At 38.4% G+C, this 23,294-nt stretch overlaps 2 protein-coding genes across 5 annotated transcripts; one reads left to right on the top strand and one right to left on the bottom strand.

Annotated features, from left to right (window-relative positions):
• Window positions 1-284: 284 nt before the first annotated feature.
• SMIM11 (small integral membrane protein 11) lies at window positions 285-13,814 on the top strand. Of its 4 annotated transcripts, none has more exons than XM_087966743.1 (4): window positions 297-365; window positions 2,367-2,518; window positions 8,705-8,814; window positions 10,035-10,232. In XM_087966743.1, the coding sequence occupies exons 3-4, from the start codon at window positions 8,794-8,796 to the stop codon at window positions 10,200-10,202; spliced, it is 189 nt and encodes a 62-aa protein (XP_087822869.1). In that variant the 5' UTR covers window positions 297-365; window positions 2,367-2,518; window positions 8,705-8,793; the 3' UTR covers window positions 10,203-10,232. The 4 variants fall into 4 exon arrangements, with proteins under 4 accessions (XP_087822870.1, XP_087822869.1, XP_087822868.1 ...); XM_087966742.1 differs by having other exon boundaries at window positions 2,367-2,477; window positions 8,688-8,814; XM_087966741.1 differs by lacking the exon at window positions 2,367-2,518 and adding an exon at window positions 13,336-13,814 and having other exon boundaries at window positions 318-362; window positions 8,703-8,814.
• Window positions 13,815-17,745: 3,931 nt separating this feature from the next.
• Window positions 17,746-22,577, bottom strand: C5H21orf140 (chromosome 5 C21orf140 homolog). Its single transcript, XM_026664205.2, has one exon. It carries the CDS (start codon window positions 18,787-18,789, stop codon window positions 18,028-18,030), a length of 762 nt encoding a protein of 253 aa, XP_026519990.1. The 5' UTR covers window positions 18,790-22,577; the 3' UTR covers window positions 17,746-18,027.
• Window positions 22,578-23,294: the final 717 nt, after the last annotated feature.

Raw genomic sequence — 23,294 nt, forward strand, 5'->3', positions numbered from 1 at the left:
ACTATAGGATCTCCTGCTTAAGCAGAGGGTTAGTGACCTACAAGGTCCCTTCCAACTCTGTTATTCTGATCTGTTATTTTATTAAGAGAGCTACAGTACTTTAATAGCGAGGAGCCATTAATCACAGGGAAACTGCTAGAGCCTATTGAAGGCCTTCAATACCGATGATAGTAAAAGGGGAAGCCTTTCGTTAACACAATTCGAATAGTAAATCTCAATTCCCCTCGCAGGACTAGTGCCGAAAGGGTTAACATCTACGTTTCCCCCCCCCCCCTTTGCTGACGTATTGGACTCTAGCAGCAAGGATTCTGGGAATCGTAGGCTCTAGTAGTTTCCCTGTGATTAATGGCTCCTCGCTATTAAAGGTACTGTAGCTTTTGCATAACAAATTACGCCGCGTTTTAGGCTTATTTACCAGCAAGTCTAATTTAAACAGAAAGCATATCATGAAAAGCGACGGTGCTGTGGACCTTATGTTTCATATTTTAACCTTTACATTGCAGTAAGAGCAGTGATTTGTAAATTATTTGATCTACAATTCAGAATCTCATAGCAGTAAATCTACATTTGGAGTTAAGTTTGTTGGACAGAAAGGCACGTATTTTGGACCAGCATGCGTGGAATTCAGTTACACAATATAGACTAGGTAGACATAAGGGAAGTTTTCTTTGTTTCCTACTTGCATAAGGTTTAACCGTTTTCCGAATCATCGATGTAAATATTGTATGTTGGTGTATGTTGCAAGCCAGGCCAGGCCAGGCCATGTAGTTTTCTCCGGAAATAAATAGCGCTTATCTCATGTAGGAGGTGGTTAAAGTTTTGGGAGGAGTAAAGGAATCAAAATAGACTTCTAAATATAGAAAATTGTACTGAAAGTGTTCTTAGGACTTCAACTCTGTATGTTTATGGAATTCTTACAAAATGTCAATTTTACAACGAAACTTTGCATTTTGTGTTACTAATTAAAATATTTACATTCTCGCAGTCTAAAGTTGCAGTTCTGTGCCCAGTAACAAATTAGTTAATCACATTGGGGTTTATTTTAGTGTGAACATACACAATATCTACTTTGAAAGTCACCCAGAATCATAAAGTAGCTGATCTAAAAAATTCAGCACATATAACTAATTCAGGGTATCTTGCAAACCCAAGAAAGTTTGTTAGGGCAGATTGAAACAGGATGGAAAATATCAAACAATGAGGGCAAATATGTGTACTATAGCTAAATTAAATGATTAGAGCAGTTTAGTATGTTATATCCTTATATGGAAATTTGCTTGTAGTGTTGGGTGAGAGTTAAATCAATTCTTTAAAAAAAAAAAGAATTAAAAGGCAACAGGGCTAAACTAGCTAACAGGCTACACAATCAAACATGAATATTAAACACTAGCTCTGTACCGTGCTTGGCTAGGAAACTATGTGCTTGGGCTTAGTTTTTGGGGAGGAAAATAAGGGGTGGGGTGGGGAATTGTGCCTCTGCCTACCAGCATCCATCAGTATTCATCTGACTATCGTCCTGTCAGTGTGTGAGAGAATTGAGGGATGTTTGGAAACTGAAGCAGCATTTGCTGTGTGAGCAAGGAGCTAGCAAGGAGCCTAGGCATGGCTTAGCTCAACTGTTCTGTACTAAATCTGGTTGCTGCTGTGAAACTAAAACTGAAACTCCTCTGCTTGTGTTTTGCATTTGGAACAGATTTCTTTTCAGGCGGGGAGGGAGAGTAGAACTCCTTAGCATCAGAGCGTGTTAATAATAATATACGAATACTAATGCTCTGATGGTCATTTCGAAAAATCCTTTCTTAGTGAGCACCTAGAAGCCAAGAGGAACATATGTGCCAAATTTCAAGTTTGTAGGCTTTACAGTTTTGGAGATTTTGTGAGGATGCATGAGTGGTATTTCGCTTGTATGTGTATAGATGTATGTATATCACTCCTGGCCTGAACTCCTCTAAAGATACCTACAACTTGTGTTACAAATAACAGTGTTACTTCATAGAACCATAGAATTGAAGGGTTTGGAAGTCCAGCTCCTGGGGCACAGGGTAGAAATTCACTGTAGTAGCAGCATGTCCAAGTTGCTAGCTTATGCCCATTGCCCCAGTTTATCAAGATCCCATTGAATCTTGGTACTGGCCTCAAAGGTGTTCGCATGATCTGAAATTTTTATATTTTCTAACCATCTAAGTCTCGTAGAATAAGTTGAACAGTACAGGACTCAAAAAAGAAGCTTTCAATTTTCTACTTGATTTCCATACAATTTGACATGGAGTATCAGTATACTAATTAGGTACAATTGTTCAGAGCTCAGATTTCACATAATGGTAATATAATCCAATCTACATTGTGCCTTTTTCCCCCCCTATTAGAATCTCATGAAAGATTTACTATCCTGTTGGCTTATATTCCAAGCTCCAATAATGGGCTAATTTTGATCAAGGACTTCACATTTTGGAAAGTTCTAACGTTTGATTATTTGTCTTATCCATAGTATATAACACAGCTGAACAAGTTTTTAAATGTAGGCTGCACTCAGCCATGCCAAAGTCATTCTCTGATGGAGCCATAAGAAAAACTAAATTTAATTTTATTTATTTAAAACTAAATTAATATGCACATATATTTTCCAATATATTTTCAGTACTTTCTTTCTTCCAGCCTGGTGTTTTCATTTTATTTTATGTCTTTGCTAAAAGCCTTAAATATAAATATTTTTTTAAGGACATAGTAACTGCAGCTGTTTAAAACAACAGCCTATTTTCCTTACAGCTGCTCTCTGTATCTCCTATGTGATGCCAGAAAGCACATATGGGTGCTTTAAATAGTTGTAGATCGATGCTATGTTTGCATACCCATATACTATGAAACATCTTTTGAAAATCAATTGTGAAGCATTGTATAGCTTTAGGTTATAGATAAATACCAATTATTCATAATGCTATTTTATTTATCTAGGTTATTACATTAACAGGACTTTGTGGATTAATTTGGATGCCCCTGACCCAGTTAGTTTTTTATAAGATCTTGGAAACCTGGTTCTTGCCTCCCCCTTGTGGCTTTGGGCCAGAACATTGGTTGAACACATTCTGAAATGACCTTGCATTGGACTATGTTGTTGTTTGGCTATATTGTAGTGTTTCATGTATTTTGCTATTGGTTTACTTTGTTTTTTGTTTTTTTTTAGATATATATATATATAAGTCTCTCAGAGTCTTATTTGTGAAGTGGGCAGAAATATAAATCTTCCAAATAAATAAACAATATAAACTCCTGGCATAGCATTAGATTTTGTTATTTTATTAGGAGAAACTTTGCAGCTATAGGAAAACAAACCATGATCACATATCAACCTGACCTTTTTGGGGAAAAGATAAATATGGAACTCTTATGTCTACATGGTTCTAAGGGTCTCAAGAAGATAATTTTGAAGTCTTTATGAATTAATCATACTTCAAGGCTGTAACAATATATTTTTCCAGCATAAAGAAGAAGGTTATAGGGTTTTTAATAATGAAAAGCAATTATTGCTAGAGTCTTTAATGTTTGCTACTGTATAAGAATAACTCATCTATTTGTCAAGTATTACCCCAAAAATTCGTTCTTCATAAAAACTATATAGCAATAGCACTTAGACTTATATACTGCTTCAAAATGCTTTATAGTCCACTCTAAGCGGTTCATAGATTCAGCATATTACCCCCAACAATCTGGGTCCTCATATTATCCACCTCAGAAGGATGGAAGGCTGAGTCAACCTTATAGTTTCCCAATAATTGTACACCTATAGATATTCTCCTAAGAAAGCCATAACCTCACTTTAACTTTGTTATTCAGGTTTGAAGTTTATTAACATTTTGGATTGGTCAGTAATCAAATTATTCCTCCTTATAAAATATAGCTTGCCTAATAATTGTGCACACAGTGTAGATTGCTATTGGTTAAGAATTGGGAGGGTAAGCTGAAGCTTAGTTGTTGACTTCCAAACAGTTTGTAGGCAGCTTGGCAAGTAATATACCAAATTTGGAGGATATTGAATAGTTTATCCTTTGGCCAAGTTAGTGGTTGTAACTGAAGTGTAGCTTCTTAAATTTTTGCAACTGCCTTATGGCCATTAGAATCTGATGGTTCAATTCATCTAGAAGCAGATAGATAGATGTATGTTTTTAGAGAGAAATAAGCAGTAAATGCCCTGGGACTCTCTACCATTTTACCAACCATCTAACTGTGGTGTCCAGAGGGGATGACAGAAGGAGTTTTGGGCCGTCATAATGCAAGCACTATCCCATTTCATCATTTTGATGATGGCAGGAAGCTTCTTGTTGGTGCCCATGCCTTAAAGAGGCCTGAGTTTCAATATTTTGCCAAAGAGAAATCTATAATGGGAGATGCATCATTCAGGCTGATCAAGGTCTTAACAAGTTAAAACTGTTCCCTAATGCAAAGGGCAAACTTGTTTGGCATTTGTTCAAGTCTAATAACTTATTCCCAATAAACTAGAGTAGCCTTTCTTTTAAACAACTTATGTCTGCTTTATTTGATGATATATTCAATCACAATATTGTTTAAAAATGCATTCATTCCCAGCATTAAAATTAATGGTCCCTGCTAGTAGTGCGCATACAAGGTATAAGAAGCATTATTGGAATTTGCATGGAGACCCTGGGTTGTAGAAACTGAGCAGAAGTTAGTTGTGATTCTCTCCTCTAAAAACAAGTTAGTTGTAATTGACATCCTACACAGCATGGTTTTCAGTAGGGTTTATATGCAATTAACTTTAAATGGATTGGAGCATATAGCTGTGCTATTATCACTTGACTGGTATTTTAACAAAGGGATTCATTGTTGCCAGTGAGGTTTTCTCTTTTTGTCCCCGTCCCCCCCTTAAACTGAATAGCTGTTGAATAGCCATTTGCCGATGAATCTGATCCCTGTCACCAATCGTCAAGTCTTGGCTGTTTGTATTGTACCCGGTCACTGATCTTGTCACTCAGTGGAAACACATTTTGCTTTCTTGAATGTTCTGTATCTGAGGAGAAGTGTGCTGGGAATTCTTATGTATAGGAACATCCTCTCCTGCCCCTGAAATGAGATCAACTCCATCCTTTTGAAACTGCATAAGCCCTTAAGACCTGGTTATCATATCAGACCTGGGGCTCCCAGGGTAATAGAGACTTGCTTTGAGGGCTCTATTGTTGAAGGGGGCATTTTTATCCTTCCTTCACCTTATTTATTATTTATTTTATTTATTTGATTTGCCAATTATTTACAAGATAATAAGTATAAGCGTATACATAGTTGTGAATACATGAAATGGGTACATATAAGAAAAATAAAGAATAAGAGAAACAATAGGACAGGGACGGTAGGCACGTTGGTGCGCTTATGCACGCCCCCTACAGACCTCTTAGGAAGGGGGTGAGGTCAATAGTAGACAGTCTAAGGTTAAAGTTTTGGGGGTTTGGGAAGAGACTACAGAGTCGGGTAGAGTATTCCAGGCGTTGACCACTCTGTTGCTGAAGTCGTATTTCCTGCAATCAAGTTTGGTGCGGTTTACTTTGAGTTTGTATCTATTGTGTGCTCTTGTGTTGTTATGGTTGAAGCTGAAGTATTCATTGACAGGTAGGACATTGCAATGTATGATTTTATATACCATGCTTAAGTCAGACCGAAGGCAGGCGTAATTCAAGGTTTTCTAGTTCTAGAATTTCAAGTCTGGTGGCATAAGGTATTCTACAACGAGTAGAAGAGTGGAGAACTCTCCTTGTGAAATATTTCTGGACTTTCTCAATTGTACTAATATCAGATACGTAATGAGGGTTCCAGACTGATGAACTGTATTCGGTATTGGTCTAGCAAATGTTTTGTATCCTCTGGTTAGTAGTGTGATATTACCAGAGAAAAGCTACGTAGGATTAGGTTAACAACTCTTAATGCCTTTTTGGCTATGTAGTTGCAGTGGGCTCTAGCACTTAGATCATTAGAGGTGAGTATTCCAAGGTCCTTTACAGAGCTTGGGTCATCAACAAGTTCTTGACTATTCAGCTTGTATTTTATTTTCTGATTTTTTTGCCAATATGTAAGACAGAGCATTTATTTGTTGAGATTTGAAGTTGCCATTTGTTTGACCATTCAGATACATAGTCGAGATCTTTTTGAAGGGTAGCAGTATTGTCTGTGGTATTGAACAGCTTTACATCATCAGCGAAAAGAAGCGCAATTGCTCTTAATATGATCGCAGAGGTCATTTATGTAGAGTATGAAGAGAGTTGGTCCTAGAACACTGCCCTGGGGACACCACTATTGACAGGTACTGGATTTGATAGGGCGCTCCCGATTTTGACCATTTGTTGTCTGTTTGACAGGAATGCTTCTATCCAGTTATTCAGTTGTCCAGAGATACCATAGGATTTTATTTTTAGGAGTAGTTTGTCGTGTACCACTGAATCAAAGGCTTTACAGAAGTCTATGTAGATTGCGTCTATTGCTTTGCCCTGGTCGAGTTGTGTCGTCCATATGTTTTTGCAGTGTAAGAGTTGCAGATTACAGGATAGTTTTTTTCTGAAACCAAATTGTTTATTGGAGAGTAGGTTGTTTGTCTCTAAGTGGAGGATAATGGATTGGTTAATAATTGATTCCATGACTTTACAGGTGGCGCAGCATAAGGAGATTGGCCTGTAATTTTCAACTAGGCTTGGGTCTCCCTTTTTGAAGATGGGGATGACTGTGGCTTGTGACCATAGGTTAGGCAAGGAGCTGGTTCTGAAAGATTTTTCAAAGATTATGCTTAGAGGTTTGGCTATGGCAGTGGATAGCTTTCTTAAGAAGTAGGCACATATTCCATCCGGTCTAATAGATAGAGATGGTTTTAGATTGCGTAGTGATTTTTCAACATTGTCTTCTGTGAAATCGATATGTATTAGATCATTGTTGTTATCTGTGGTAGGCTAGGAAATACTGGGCATGATCCATTGCTGTTTACAAATACTGAGCGAAGAATGTGTTAAAGATGTTGGATTTAATGGTGTAAATCGTTGCAGTCTTTACCATCAGGTCCTATCAAGGGAGGGATGGACCTTGAGTCTTTTAGTTTGTTGTTTACAAAATTGTAAAAAGCACGGGTGGAATTGGTGCTTAGAAGGTTTTCCTCTTGTTTAATGTGATAATTGGTGCATTAGGTCTTTATCTGGTGGCATAAATTTTTGTATCGGTTTTTGAACTTGGCAGCGTGACCAGATTTGTTTTTCCGCCAGAGTGATCTCTTTTTGGATTGAAGTTTCCTTATTGATATGGGTAATCTGCTTTTTGTTTTGTTTTGGGAGTTGTTGTTGGAACATATAGTTTGATGACTCTTTTGACTTCAAGTAAAAATATGTTGTAATGGTCTTCAACAGTATTGCATCCAGTGAATAGAGATTGCCAATCAAGGGATGAGAAGATCGTTGTCTATAAGATCATAGTTGCCTTTTTGAAGTTACAATTGGGGATTACATCATTGTGGTGATTTTTGTGTGGACGTATGTTGAGACAAAAGTCAATCATATTGTGGTCACTACTGGAAAAGGGTTCTTTAGTTTGTATTCCGTAAATTAAATTCAAACTATTGCAGAAGATGAGATCAAGGCAGTTGTTTAGTCTAGTGTTGTTGGTTACTAGTTGTTCCAGTCCCAGATTTGTAATAGCATTATAGAAGGTTGTGTGTATGATTTCAGTTGTACAGTCATTTAGGGTCCAGTCAATATGAGGTAGATTGAAATCACCAAGAAGGATAAAAGGGTATGGGCAGGATGCAGCCCATGTTAGTAATGTATTTAGCTTGTTTACATGTTCGATGTCATAATCAGGTGCTCTGTAACATAGTAAGAATCGAATTGTGATATTTAAGGATAGTTCACAGATGATGGTTTCAGGAAGGGCAAGCTCCTGGGTAACTTGGATATTTTTTAGATGTAAGGATTTTTTATAGAATATAGCAACACCACCTCCTCGGCGATTTTCACGATCTGATCGGTAAACATGATAGTCTCTTACTGTGGTAATGGAGTCAGGGAGAGATGCATTGAGCCATGTTTCACAGACAAATATAATGTCGAAGTTAGCCATATTTAGGAGGATGAGAAATTCAGGTATTTTGTTCACGAGGCTTCTTGCATTGAGTAGTTTGCATTTGAGGCCGGCAGTAGTTGGAATTGAGGTAGTTGGGGCGTGCGTGCCTAGTCTTGTGTGATGGTGGATCGGTTGAGGTAGGGTTGTGGTTGAGGGTAAAAGCTGAGTATTGGGTTGCGTAGCTTACTTTTGATACAGTCAGCATGGTAGTCAATGTACAGGTCCTTCTCTCCATTGTCTAGACGGTTTTTGAGTTCGATCACGGAGTACACGGGAGCGGGCACGTTGCTGTATGGTTAGGTCAGGGCGGCAATCTTTTTGGTTTTTATATTTTTACTAATACGTTTTTCACATCTTTATCTGTTATTTTTACATTTGCTGTTTTATCTAATTGTTGTGTACCACCCAGAGTAATTTTTGGTAAGATGGCTGATTATATAAATTTAATAAATAACTAAATATTAAGCCCGCGTCACTAATATTGACATCTTGTTAATGCATATCTGTTGAAACAAATCAGTGAGCTATTTTGGCAGATGATTTTGCCCATTTATCTGTGGTTCAAATGGGTTCTTTGAATATATCACTTCTCTTCCTTCCCCAGGTGTCTTTTCACAAAAAAAGTATCTTACATATTTGCCCTGCATTCTTGTAACATCTGAAGCTGAAAAATTACAGTGATACAGAATTAAGATGGTGCTCCTGAATTGGAAGGTGAGAGAATTTTTAATTTGTATCTTAAATTTTACTCTCCTGATTTCTTAGTCACGGAGTCTGGAAGAAACTATCCTGTATATTTAGTATACATGGATACCTATTTTGACAGAGTATAACATTCTAGAAGACTACAATCTATACTGTAACCCTAACCCCAACCCTACAAAAAGGTGCCAGGTTTTGACCTTCCTTGCCAGCATTGGTCAACTCTGAACAGGATCTGTACCCAACATGGTATCTGCCAGGACTCATTGTTTAAGTGGGGTCTTGTCTGTACCCCTCAGTGTGACTGTGGTACTCCTCAACAAATATCTATCACATTGAGTCCAAATGTCCATCAAGAGCTTACACCCACCCAATGTCTGATTTTTTTCAACATAGACCTCCCTGTCCTTGAATGGCTGGGTGGACTGGACATTAACATTTGAATCACAATAAGTCCATGTGTTTGCCATATGCTAAGTAAATAAATACACGTACTGTATGATTTGTGATTTTGTAAAAAGATTGTAACAGGTTCTTCCTATGGCCTTTTTATCTTGTTTCTTGACTGGCTGTGCAAGAACATATCTCAATCAATGACTACACACTGTGTGTGTGTGTGTGTGTGTGTGTGTGTGTGTGTGTGTGTGTGTGTGTTGTACTTTATCCGTGTGGTCACTTATCTTTGTTCTATACAGAACAGATTCTGTTTACATGATTTGGATTTGATGCATGTGTTTTGCTTTCACGCTTTTTAAAATTGTAGCCTTTTGAATAAAGAACTACATAACCATTCTGTTCTTCTTTTAATGGAGGATGTTAAAGCCAGCAAAACCTTTATTGGAGGTTCTCTATGCTTAGCTTTTTAGTGAGCCTATTTGGGATGTTAAAAGAATGTTGTCCGTACCATCACAAATTAACCCTCATGAAGCAAAGAATTTTTAGATAATTAATTATAAAGGACCTGTACAGTATTTTAACTGAGATCATTCTCATAAGGCATTTTAATGTGATAAAATTGTAAGTATTCCATGACTACGAAGGTCTTCTGAATCATAGCTATTTCAAGGAAGTAGTTTGAGTTTTACAAATTCAAATGTTCATTTGAATCATAGCTGAATCATAGCTATTTCAAGGAAGTAGTTTGAGTTTTACAAATTCAAATATTCATTTTCTAACTATTCGGTTTATATTATTACATTAAAATAACTCAGTAATTTTTTTTTCTGTTTTAGGCACTGGAAAATTTTCCACTTCTAATGTACATTTTAGCTGCTAAAACTTTAATTCTTTGCTTAGCATTTGCTGGGGTAAAAGTATATCAAAGAAAAAGACTTGAAGAAAAGCTGAAAAAGGAACAAGCAGAAAAGCAGAAAAGAGAAATGGACAAAAAAGAACACTGAAGATCAAAACTGAAAGATCTAAACTGAAAGGTATATTTTCACTGGAATCAATGATGTTTTATAATAAGTTAAAAGGAACACTCCGTTGATAGAAACAATACATGAAGGGAGTTGTGAAGTGACATGACCCATTCTACTTTCAGGTTGGTCAGAAGACCTCCTCTCCCCCGCTTTCTTACATGAAGAATTTCTACACTTGTGCATATAAACAATTCCTTTGCAAGCTCTGAAAACCTGGATGATTTGTGTTGCTGATCTCCATATACACAGCCACATGGCCTCAATACACAAATGCATACACATTGATTCTTGATTTGTTCCAGGACTGAAGGTACTTTAATCTGTCAATTAAGTGGTGAACAGCTTCCCAATGCATTATTGGGACTAAAAGCATACAATCTAATAAAAGTGAAACTAGAAATGGGTTGGTGTTTACAGTGTAGTATGAGTTGGAACAGGCTGTTATGGCATATACAGTAAACTATAATTAAACAATCAGTGGTTCATTGTTGAATTTAGCCTTTCAGGGTGTGGGAGTGTTTTTCGTAACTCACATTCCTCTGAATAATTTCATGCTTGGTGAAACAGTTTACTGGAACTCTTTGGAACCTCAGTTTAGATTTTATATGTCTAGTAGGTATTTGAAAACTTCAACTGTCATAGTAGAAGGAGCACTTTCAAATTCCTATTCTCCCACCCCTTTAAATACGATTATTACCCCATAAATAATATGTACTGTGAGATGAGTTATTCTTTTCCTATACAGAAATACGTTGGTTTGGGAATATTAACATGAGAAAAAGATCCTGTCAGCTATCTTCCCATTGCCACCTTTCATTCTTTGACTTTGCCTGATTAAAGACAAAACTCTTTCCAAGAAAGAAAAACAACAACATATGTCTTCTCCTTCAGGTCATGATCTTCCAGTCTTTCTGTTCAATTGTAGTAGAAGGCTTATGCCAAGATCATCATCTGGAGGTTCACTATGGGAAAAATGTCAACTCAGATATTTAACTTAATACATAAAACATGTTGGAACTGGAGCAGCAGAAGAATATATTTGAATTAGGCACATCCTGATCCAGGCATTTTAGTTGAATAAGCTGCACTGCTTGTTTTACTGGGCCTCTGGGGCAACCTTGTAATGAAGGCTGAAACAGCTCCAACTCTTTTTTTAAAATGATGAAAGAATCAGCGTTGCAATTTCAGGACATTCTAAAGAACTGGAAATAATTGCTTTGATTATATGTGGAGTATTTGTTCCACATCCACATGCACTTAATACACAAACACACTCATATTCAGACATATATAGACCTCAGCCTATGAGAACAGAACACTGACCAACAGTTTACTAAATATGTGCAAAATGTGATTAACATGCAAAAATGTGATTAACACTCTGTTTGACAACTGAGAACAGTAATTTATGATCTGAGAGCTTAGTAAGTCTTCTTTTATGATTGTCCTTTTGATTAGCCTATTTTATTATTTGATACATGATAATTGCTGCATTCAGAACTTGTGTGAATGGGAGATTTACAAAGGTGAATTTCAGAACACGAAACAATTTTGGTTTCCTGGGAAAACAATGAAATTATAAAATATTATATGGTGCTTTGAACCTCAAATGGCATATGCATTCGTAAACTGGCTTGAATGTTGCCTTCTGATAACTTTTCAAATGATTAGGTTTCTCGAACTATTTTATTTTAAGCATTCCAAAATAAAATAATATTGTGCTAAAACATCGCATCACAAAATCTGAAGAAACAATAAGAAACAAATCTTGAAACCCAAATATAATTTACATTTTGAAAATTGAATTTAAGAAAAATATTTGAATAAAAATTGAGTAGTAGCAGGCAGAATTTTGTGTCATCTTCTGAGAGAAAGGAGAACGGGAACTAATTGAACCTCTTGGACAGTAGATTCCATATCATGGGAGCCAATGAAGATAAGACTACACTTCATAGATTAGATTAGAGTGGTATCTGGAGTAAGGCTTTTAAAAGTAAGACTTTAATCTAGGGCTGAGCATTTGCTACCCGTATATAAGGTTTTCTCTTTACTTCCTTCGGCCATAGTGGTGTAATGGAGCTGTGGTGGTGCAGTGATTAGAATACAGTACTGCAGGCTAATTTTGCTGACTGCCAGCTGCCAAAAATTTGGCAGTTCAAGTCTTACTGGCTCAAGGTTGACTCAGCCTTCCATCCTTCTGAGGTGGGTAAAATGAGGAGCCAGATTGTTGGGGGCTATATGCCGACTGTGTAAACCAGGGGTCTCCAACCTTGGCAACTTTAAGACTTGTGGACTTCAACTCCCAGAATTCCTCAGCCAGCAAAGCTGGCTGAGGAATTCTGGGAGTTGAAGTCCACAAGTCTTAAAGTTGCCAAGGTTGGAGACCCCTGGTGTAAACCACTTAGAGAAGGATGTAAAGAACTCTGAAGTGGTATATAAGTCTTAAGTGCTATTGCTATTGCTTCCTAGGGAGACTTATCCTAATTTTGAAATCCCTCTATCAACAATCAGTTTAGACTTTTGATAAAAATGGTCCGTTTCTTTCTTGATTTTATTTTCTAACAAGAAAGGAAGGAAAGAAAAGGGGGAAAAAAAGATCAAAAAGGAGATTGGATTGTGCAATTCACATTCCACCCCATTTTGCATGCAGCTTTCAGATTAGTTCCAGCACTGTGTGCTTTCAAATGGATAAAGATTGCGTATTGAAATGTCACCTACCAGGTAGGGTGACAGTGCCCTTTAGCTTGTATTATAAAACTTTGGCACTGTCTTCTGCAAACAAAATAAAGATGTCAAGTTGTGTACATAGTAAGCTGGGAGGAAGTAGCAAGAAAAAGAAGAGCAAAACCTCAAGTCCCCGTTTTCCTTCCCAATCCTAATTTTTTGTCTGCAGAGAATAGGATAGGCTGAGATTTGAGCTGTGAAATTGAAGCCAAGCAGACAGCTGGACCTTAGGTACAGTAGCATTAGGAGTTGTAAGGGATTGCAGTATCACTTAGGAGCCCATGATATCAAAGCAGAACTTTATTTCCCAACTCGCATGTTGCTTTTTGCATGAGAAGATGTAGACTTACTAGCTGCTGCAAATAGAACCGTTCTATTTTGTGTGCAGATTTTCTGACATGTTGCAGCCGACTTGGATGCCTTTCTGAGAAGCATTGAAGATTTCACTGAAATGGAGAACTATGCTGGAGAAATGAATTCCCTAAGATCAAGATTGATTTGAATAATGTATTTTAATTTTGTTGTTTTGTTACAGATAGTAGCAGGATATTGTCAGTTATTTATTCAGTAAATCTTCCTTTGCAAAACTGGTATCATTTGGAATCCTGCATGTTGTGTTCCTTTTGTTCAAGGACCTTCCAGTGAGATAATTAATTGATTTTTCTCCTATGCAAGAGGAAAACTAACCTTCTTTGCAGCCTAGTAGTGTCAGTATTGCTCATGAATACATCCTACTGAAAATAATTAAATTAGATTGGTCCTGACTGTTCTATTGGTTTTAAAACTACACTTTGAACTGGAAAGGAAAAGGAACCAGGTATTACATCTACTGCTGTCTGTCTCTCCCAATAAAATAGATAATGCTTAGCAGAACAGGTATGCTCTATGGCTGCAGTCCCTAACACTTCATTCCCCAGTATCTGCTTTGAAAAGTTACTTAGGGGCAACTACAGAGGTACAGTCTTAAAATGTCACATTTGATCAAGTCATTACTCTTCACCCTGTCTTGAAGATACAAACTATATGTACCGTGTTTCTCCAACAATACGCTCCCCCCATAGGAAGACCCAGCATGTTTTCTAGGCATAAAATGAAATTAAGCCCCTCCCCCCAAATTTAGGCCTAGTTTAAAACATGTGAAATGGGGGGGAGGCGGGGGGGAACTTGCCATTAGGAGTGCCCCGGGGGCAGCTACGCCTCACCATCAGCCGCTCCTAACAGCCAATCATGGTGGAGCACGGAGGGCTCCCTTACCCCTCCCTTACCCGGGTCAGCAGGCGGGCGGCGGCGGCATGGATGTCCGGCAGCATTTCAGCCGCTTCTCAGGCCTCCGTAGCTTCCATGGTTTCCACCGGTGCTGGCGCCTCTCTCGCCAACGCCATCTCCAACAACAGCATCTGAGTCACTCCCGCTTTTCCCCTGTCCCCGTAACAACAGGGAAAAAAAGATTTTGAGGTACCTGGGAGCGCCGCGTGCTGCGTTTTGGTTTAATCCTGAGCGGCTGGGTGGGCGTGAGAAGAGCCGAGCGAGCGTCTCTGCTGCTGCTACCCTTGGTGCTCCAACCTGGGGCTCTGCAAGTTTGCAAAAGTCCTGGTCCGCAGCCCATTCCTGCATTCCAAGCACCCAGGCCAAGCTGCAGCTGTCCCTCTCTCGCCAGCGCCGTCTCCAACAACAACGGCAGCAGTGGTGGGAACCGTGGAAGTTACGGAGGCAGCTCCCCCCTCCTGAGAAGCGGCTGAAATGCTTCCACGGTTCCCACTGCTGCTGCCGCTGTTGTTGGAGACGGCGCTGGCGAGAGAGGGACAGCTGCAGCTTGGCCTGGGTGCTTGGAATGCAGGAATGGGCTGCGGACCAGGACTTTTGCAAACTTGCAGAGCCCAAGGCTGGAGCACCAAGGGTAGCAGCAGCAGAGATGCTCGCTCAGCTTTTCTCACGCCCACCCAGCCGCTCGGGATTAAACCAAAGCTCAGTGCGCGGCGCTCCCAGGTACCTCAAAATCTTTTTTTTCCCTGTTGTTACGGGACAGGGGAAAAGCAGGAGCGACTCAGGTGCTGTTGTTAGAGACGGCGCTGGTGCACGGGGGGAAATTAATTTACCCCCAAAAAAGACATCCTAGCCGTTTTTTCAGGGCTCAAAAAAATAAGGCCTGGCCTTATTTTGTGAGAAACATGGAAGCAGAAAATATATAAATGCTAAAGTCTAAAATCTGCAATGCTGGGATTCCTATTGAACTGAGTTATACTTCCAAATGAGCAGGCCTGCAAATGACTTCACTCGTAACTTTGGGCACAATATATCACAAAATTAAAGGCTGTAGTTCTTTGCACTCTTGCATGGCAGAAAATTCCATTGAATATAATAGGACTTGTTTCTCAGTAAATATTATAGTCTTGTGCTGCAACTTTACTAAATTGAAGAAAAACTTCATAAGCTCTTGTGTTGCTTTTTCTTGGTCTTGAAGTTAAACATGAATATAGAACTTTAAAATCCTTAATATAGGCTCTAAATTAATACATAGTTTAAAAAGAGTATGATTGTTTGCATTGCCCTAATAAATTTTAAATTACCTAATTCATAGCTCATTTTCTAATAACCAAGAGAGATAGTTCTCTCAATGTGAGATGATATATTGCCTTAGCAGATTTTTTTACAAACTTCTTCCTTTGGCCCTTTTATACAAGTGAAATAATGACCCTACTGTTACTGTATAAAGGCTCATTAGGTTCAGTTTTAATCTTCATGTTTAAACTAAGAAGAAGCCACTTAAATGTAATGTGATGATTTGAGTTATTCTTGGAGCCAGATTAGTTATAAAAGTACTTTAAATTTGCACAGAGTACAAGTCATATCAGCAGGTACATTTTATACGAATGAAAATGGGAGATGCTGAATATTCATTTTATAATTCTGCTGTTTCCAGACAAAGTGCATCAATTGGGACACAATCTTTCATATTGAGAGTCTGATAAGAATTTTACTTTGGCTCTTTTTAAATTTCCATTTGCATTCAATGTGACTTTTAAAGGATTCCATTTCTCTTTTTGTAGCTTGGAGACATATTCTTCCATTTGCTGCTGAGAAAACTGATCTCTGCTATCCAATTTATTTTGTTTTAATTAACAAGTTGGGAAAGAAGTCCATGGACCAGCTTTCAGATGTTGCTGAAAGCAACTCTCATCAGCCATCCTAGCTAGGGCTTTTGAGAAAACAACTGGACAACATTTGGAGGAACCTATGTTGCCAATTATTCCCCCCACTTAAACATGAATCAAGAATGAGAGGCACTGCTTGCACTAGAACACAAAGGTCTGTGGCACATTAATATCATGTACTGCCATCCTGTGGAAATGTGGTGATTTGCTGTGGCTAACCACGATGAAAGTCACCCTAAATAGAAAAAAATATCATAGGCTGACAGTGGAGTGCTGTAAATGTTTGGAAATGACTACTACTAAATTCAAAAGGTCTTTTTATTATTGCTGGTATAGCAGAAATGTCAAGAACCACTTGTATCCTCTCCATCTAAAGATGGATTTGAAGGGTACCAGTATCACTATTTTAAGAAAATTTTTGGATAAACGGATATACAGTAAAACATGTGGGAGTCTTTTAAGAATATTGTTCCCATTTAACCATTCATCCAGCTAAACTAGCATTTCCCAATGTGTCAATTTCCAGAAGAGAGAAAAGTCTTTTGGGGTGATACTGGCAAACTTAGTATAAGCATAACTCCAAGGGGAGAAATGGTACATAGAAAGTCTGAAATGAGAAAAAAGAGAACCAAAAAGGAGGCGAGGGTGACCAATAGCACAGAGAACTCAAGAGAGAATTTGTGTTAATTGTAATTCATTTTCCTTGTATAATGTACCTCATAGATTTGTTTTTCGCCTTATTTTTTAAAACCATGGAATTATGCCCTGGATGTGGCCAATGTTCTGCCAAATGCATCCGATTTGGAATTTGAGTCTCTACCACAGTATTCATATTTATTTTGTGTTTTCAGGGGTATAGCCACAAAACATCTTTGGAAGCTATTTCAATATATGAATTGCTAGAATATAATTGTGGCTGATTATTACTTCAGCATCACAATAGTGGTTTCAAATTTAAGCACAAAAGTACCCCAATTTATTTAGCATTGGTTGGACTCTTCCATTTATTTTTATTCTTCCGAATTGTACTACCAAAAATAAAATGTACTCATTTTAGGAACCTGAAATATAAAATCCATAAATCTCTTAGTCACCTCAAAAAGTATTGGAGGTTTGGTGTAATTGGATGAAATTTGACCAGAATAAGTCAGCTTAAAATACAATGCAGCCAAGGGCCAGGAATTCTGATTTGTAACTAGATTTGGGGAGAGAAAAGGTTTTTAGAAAAGTGTGTTTGTAAAAAACAAAGATTTAACCATACTTCTCCCCCACCCACCTATTTATTGGGGTGACCACCTCTGTCCCTTGACTGACTTAGACTACTTCTTTGTTATTCATGAAAATGTGGAAAGATTCTAGAAGAGAAGGAAATCTCTCTAATGGAACCCATCATATTTTTTTTTGCTCTTATAATTTTGTTTTAACACTGTTATGAGAATCAAGGTGATCCAATTAAAGTGTACATCTTCATGAATTTGGGATATGGATTACATCTTTGTTTTTCTTAATTGTTAACTTAATTTTTAATTTATTTAAAATAATATATTTATTTAACTTAATGTAATTTAATTTAACAAAACTTAATTTCTTAATAATAAGTTACTTAATTAAATTAATTTATTTTAAATTATTTAACTTAATGTAATTTAATTTAAGAAATCTTAATTTCTTAATAACTGTTCTTATTTTTCTTTTTTCCTATCCTCAAAGTATCTACATATTTACAAATAGCTGTTTGTCCACATAATGACAAAATTAAATTAATCTACTTAAATGGCATGTGAATCTAATACTATAACACTAAAAGTTGTTTTAAAACTATTTTTTATTATTATCATTGACCTAGAATTATAAAGTGAAAATGCACGTTTAATATATGAATTAGCCAGTTTTCAACCAAAGATCACTTGACAAATGTCTGGAAGCTGTCAGGAAAACTTATCCAAATAGTAATTTTCCCATCTCCGCACTTTGTTAACAGCCACTTTCCATTTGGTTGGGCTTGTTTTCTCTATTCCTTTCCCAATCAGGTCACTGAAGAGGATGCACTGGTATGAATAGGTCCTTTCCAAGGATGTCAGAGAAAAGTCTTTTCGGTTATTGATAATAAACCATTTCAAAGATGACCAGACAGCATCCATAGGATGCAAGTAGTTGTAATCAAAAGGCACTGAAAGAAGTTCGTGACCTGCAGCCTTGGCAATTTCAGGGCATTGTTTGATGTTCAACAAGTAGGGGTGAGAAATGGCCTGAGGATCGATTATGTCCCCTTCCTGGTTAGATGCTTCAGTCTTCACCCTTAAGCGTTTTTTCTCTTTGACCACAATGGCACACTTCCCATAAGTAATAGAGAGAAAGTCACAGAATTCCTGAAACATGTCGTCCTGCTGCCCTAAGGGTAAATCATCCCTTAGATATACTCTGTATCTCCAGGGTACCCATCCTTGGCTGTTGCCAGCATGTACAACTGTCCACATAGGCCAGTTGAGATTATTTTCATAAGGAAACTTGTCTCCTGTTATGAGACTTTCAGAAAGATCAGTTTCACCTAAAAATATAGTCTTGTAGTCATTAAGGTGCAGAGTTCTTAAATTTTTTAAATACTGCAGACATAGTTTTCTTGATGTAGCGTCGTGGGAACTCCGATGAATAATGTGTTTTAATAGTGGGTTTACAATGCGATGCATCATGGATTTCCTAGCAAAATTGAACTGCACAGAAAATTCTAATGATGCCCAGGGATATTGATGATCTCATAATGGATTTCACTGCCTGTATTTCTTAGTAATACCAGAAGAAAAAAAAAAACTAAAGGCGTCAGGAAGGGCATCCGGCCAATAAATGCTCACCTCCATTCAGTTGCCCCAACTCCACGCTGAATAAAGGGATTAAAGGGTCATCAAAAGAAAAAAAAGTGAAACAAAAGTTGAATTATGCATTCATGTGTCATGGATAAATAATACTGGACAATAAGGATTTTGCTTCCTGAACACTTTTCGGTGTAATAGGTTTATGGCTGCTAATTATGAAAGCAACCTATAATTTATCATGTACTGTTCTATAGAAGTCTTCTGCATATTTTTACACAATGGCAATATACACCTTTCAGTAACTGTTGGCTATGCTGCACGCATGAAAGAAATATACAAAAACATGGAACTACTGTAAAAGCACATCCAATACACCAAGTATAACTAGAATATCTATGGAGGTCTAAAGGTAGTGCCTCTGCTGCATAGAATGCAACTTGCATATACCAAGTACTGTTGTTGCATAGACGAATGGAACAAACATGCAAGAGAGTCACATATTTTTTTAAAAATGGCCACCCCAAAATAATTTGGTTCTGGGACAGAAGAAACATGGCACATGAACCATTTGATGATGTGACAAAGACATTTTTGCTTCTGCTCACATAAATCTTGGATTGATGAAAAACAAAAGTTTTTGTTATTTGATGCCAAGATTAAGGAGGGCATTTTTGTGGGTCAATAGATCAGATACAGTACATCATCAATGATGAGCAGTGTGAAGATCTGTTTGTGCGGCCAGAGAGAATTACATTCAAGAATGTTGTTGACAATTTTCTTGGTAACTAAAGAGCATCAAGCTACATTCACACGGTTGACAAACATCTTACAGCATGCAAGACCATTTAGTGCAACATGTTATTGAAGATTCATTTTCTGCATTCACACTTGGATTTCTTACTAGAGGCTATCAGTGACAAGCATGGTGAAAGGTTTCACCAGGATATTGCCACACAAAAGAAATGATATTGGGGCAACAGGAATCCATCAATGCTGGCTGATCATTGTTGGACACTGCAGCAAGATGCATTGGAGATTGAATAGAAATGAAATTCAGCAGCAAAACACTTTTAGCTCTGTTGAACTCATGCACCATGTCAAAAACTTTACGTGATTAAATACATTATTGTCATTCAAAGTTAATTTCATATTTTTCAAGATTCCTGTGTGATATCGTCATTCTGAAATTATGTTCAGTTTGTAGAGGTCTATCATCAAATTAAGGAAAAAAATACTTGAAAAAAATGTCCAATGTGATGGGAAAAGTGAAGTGCATCTGAAAAAAAGTAAACTGGAACAAACAGCATGATTTATCCTGATAGGAAGCCAAAATATTATACTCCAAACCATTACCTCTGGATTGGTATGCAAGGGATGGGAATGAGGCAGAATGAGGCAGAATCTTAACATTTTCTAATAAGAATAGTAGTAACAGTTGGTAAGAAAGGCGTGGGTTAATGATGCAAACATCTGCAAACACCCCTGCTGAAAAGCAAGAATGTATCTAAAGATTTGCCTGAAGGTCGGCTGTTACTAAGCAATGCTGCTTTTTCTTCTGTCTAGTTTTCCTTTGGGGACAGGGTGTGTTAAATTCAGAATAATTTTTCCAGCTAAGTTTATTTTTTTTCAATTAAGTGCAGTGAATGACTCCTTGGTACATCTTAATTTCTTATAAAAGTCTCCTAAAAGTGAGCATCAAAGAAAAAAAAATCCAAAATAGAAGAATGATTTAATAGGCTACATTTGTGAAGCACAAAAGCAGACAAAATATTAACTGTTGTGGAAAATTCAGAAGTTCAGAACCCAACACAGAGGAGAAAGAACCATGTTCATTGTAACAGTCATTGGGTGCCTGTTTTCCACAAATGAGGAATTCTGAAAAATGAGAAAGTAAAGATGTTTGAGAACTACATGGTAGGAAATCCTAGGGATCTGATTTGCTGGCCGCTTAGGGGAAACTAGGCAGGTCTTTGTATATCTGAAGTTATTTCAATTGTTAGGCAAAATGGCCCCTTGAAGAGTGGCAACAATGCTGGGGAAGTCCGTTGTTAAGATGGAATGGAGATGGAGATGGAATGTCAAAGGTCATCAGGCTGGTTGAAGATGGAATGTTGGGGTTTCTTATCCTTTTACCATACAGCTACCCAACTACACAGGTTGTCTTTGTTTAATGATGTGTTCAGAAACCAAAATTTCTAAATCATTTCTAAAGAATTCAAATCTGATCTCAGAGAAAGAAAACTTACATGCCTGTGGCCAATACTCCTTGTCTCAGCAAGGTACTTGAATGGATGCTGGCTCATCCACTTCAGGCTCTTTTGATTGAGACTGATTCATCTAGATCCATTTCAGTCCAGTTTCAGGCTGGCAGAGGTCATCCAGGGAAGTGGGCTAAGGTGACATCAATATGCAGAAGACACCTAGTTCTACTTCTCCTTTTCATCTAAAGCACATGAGGGATTCAGCATTCTGAATCAGTCCTTGGACAGGATAATGGACATGGATGAAGGCCAATAAACTGGGATTCAGTCCAGGCAACCCCGAAACATTGCTTGTCAGTGATGCATCGGTTCAGCTAACTGATGTCATACCTATCCTGGAAGCATCTGCCCTTTAAAGGAGCATGTTCATAATTTGAAAGGGATGGATATTCCTAGGTCCATCACTATCATTACAGATCCAGGTTGTCCCAGTGGCACGGAGTGCCATTTATGATTTATCAATTGCAACTTTACCTGGACAAAGACAGTCTCACAATAGTGACTCACACCTCAGGTAACTTCAGATTGGATTATTGTGTTGTACAACAGGCTACCTTTGAAAACAGTTCAGAAATATTCTAATTCAAAATATGGTGGCTAGATTGCTTCCTGGGACTGCTCAATAAATTGATTATGATGGTTCTTTGCTATCCATACTGGCTGCAGGTCCATTTCTGGATCAGGTTCAAAGTGTTGTTTTTGATCTTCAACTTGTTAAACAATTTAGGATCAGGAGCACCATTTCCCATATGTATCTACGCAGTCTTTAAAATTTTCCATTGAAGTTCTCCTCCAGATCTCATCGCCAAAGGAGGTAAGATAGGCCTCTACAAGAGGGAGAGATTTTTCTCTGGTGGAAGTCCATTAATGGAATTTCTTCTTCCTCAGAGAGGCTTGCCTGGCATCCATGCTAGCATCGTTTTCACTTCAGGTGGAAGCCTTTTCATTTTCTCTGCCTTTTAAGCTGGATATTAAGTATGTTTTAATCCCCTTTTAATTTCTATAGTTTTAGTCTTTGACTGACCAGCTTTCAGCTGCATAGTTTATGGGTGTTTTTATTTTGAATTTTACTGTACTGAACATGCTTTTGTTTTTACTTTTATTGAAACCACCCAGAGAATTTGGCTATAGGGTTTAAAGAATTTAGTAAATAAGTTAAAAATAGTGAGGGTAGCAGCAGATTTCAGCGCACACCATCTGGCCCCTCATGCAGCCCAAGGTGATTAGCCCATGGCCTGGTAATGGGCCACACACCACAAGTTGGGGATTCTTGATCTACATGAGAAGAATGATGTCTACTTACAATCCTTTCTTTTCAAAGTGGTTTCCCCCTCCCCCTTCTTTGTGATGTATAAGCAGTCACTAGAATGAAATACTGTGTTACAAGAATTGTGGGCTACAGCAGGGATCCCCAACCTTTCACGCCGCGCCCGGTTCCGCGCCAGCTGGCGCCGTCTGTTCCGGTGTGTCAGCTGGGCGCCGCCATCTTTTGATTTAAAATCACTTCCGGTGATGTCATCGAGCATTTTTCGCTCAAAAATGGCGCTGCGCTGGTGAGCTTTTTCGGCAGAAATGGCTTTCTACCCGAAAGCTCACCCGGGCGCTGGCGCCGCCATCTTTTTGACGAAAATTGCTTTTTTACCAAAAAGATGGCGCGCCCAGCAACCAGCGGCCCGGTAAGGCTTGTTCCGCTGGTTCGGCACGGGTCCGCGGACCGGCGGTTGGGGACCCTGGGCTACAGTAAAGAACACCCTCAACTTCTCAATCCATCTTTGTTTTGACAATGTGTGGCAGGGGTGGGCTGCTACAGGTTTGCCCAGGTTCTGGAGAACCCATAGATAGTGTTATGGCTGGTTCAGAGAACCGCTAAATCCCACCCTTGGCTGGCCCCACCCACCCCACCCCGCCACTGCCACCCAGTTCCGCCCCTCCCAGGAGTCTCCACGCAACCCGTTTTGGATGTGAGGTAAGTGCAGAGCTCACCTGGAAGCTTTGGGAGGGCGAAAAACAGGCCTCCCAGAAGTTCCGGAAGGCCAGAAATGTTTCCGGCCTCCGGAGGCTGGGGGAGGCAGTTTTTACCCTCCCAGAGACTCGAAAGCCTCCGGAGCCTGGGGAAGGCAAACC

The sequence above is a fragment of the Notechis scutatus genome, chromosome 5 (assembly GCF_049901735.1).
Source record: "Notechis scutatus isolate UNSWTSFEM ecotype Mainland chromosome 5, rNotScu1.2, whole genome shotgun sequence".
Classification (NCBI taxonomy): domain Eukaryota; kingdom Metazoa; phylum Chordata; class Lepidosauria; order Squamata; family Elapidae; genus Notechis; species Notechis scutatus.

What these genes read in the sequence shown, in the direction of transcription:
- SMIM11 (XM_087966744.1), top strand. Translation starts at nt 8,794, where the DNA reads ATGGTGCTCCTGAATTGGAAG. An exon ending in TGGTGCTCCTGAATTGGAAG is followed by an intron (nt 8,815 to 10,034) that starts GTGAGAGAATTT and finishes TTTCTGTTTTAG; the next exon opens with GCACTGGAAAATTTTCCACT.
- C5H21orf140 (XM_026664205.2), bottom strand. Translation starts at nt 18,789, where the DNA reads ATGATGCATCGCATTGTAAACCCACTATTAAAACACATTATTCATCGG.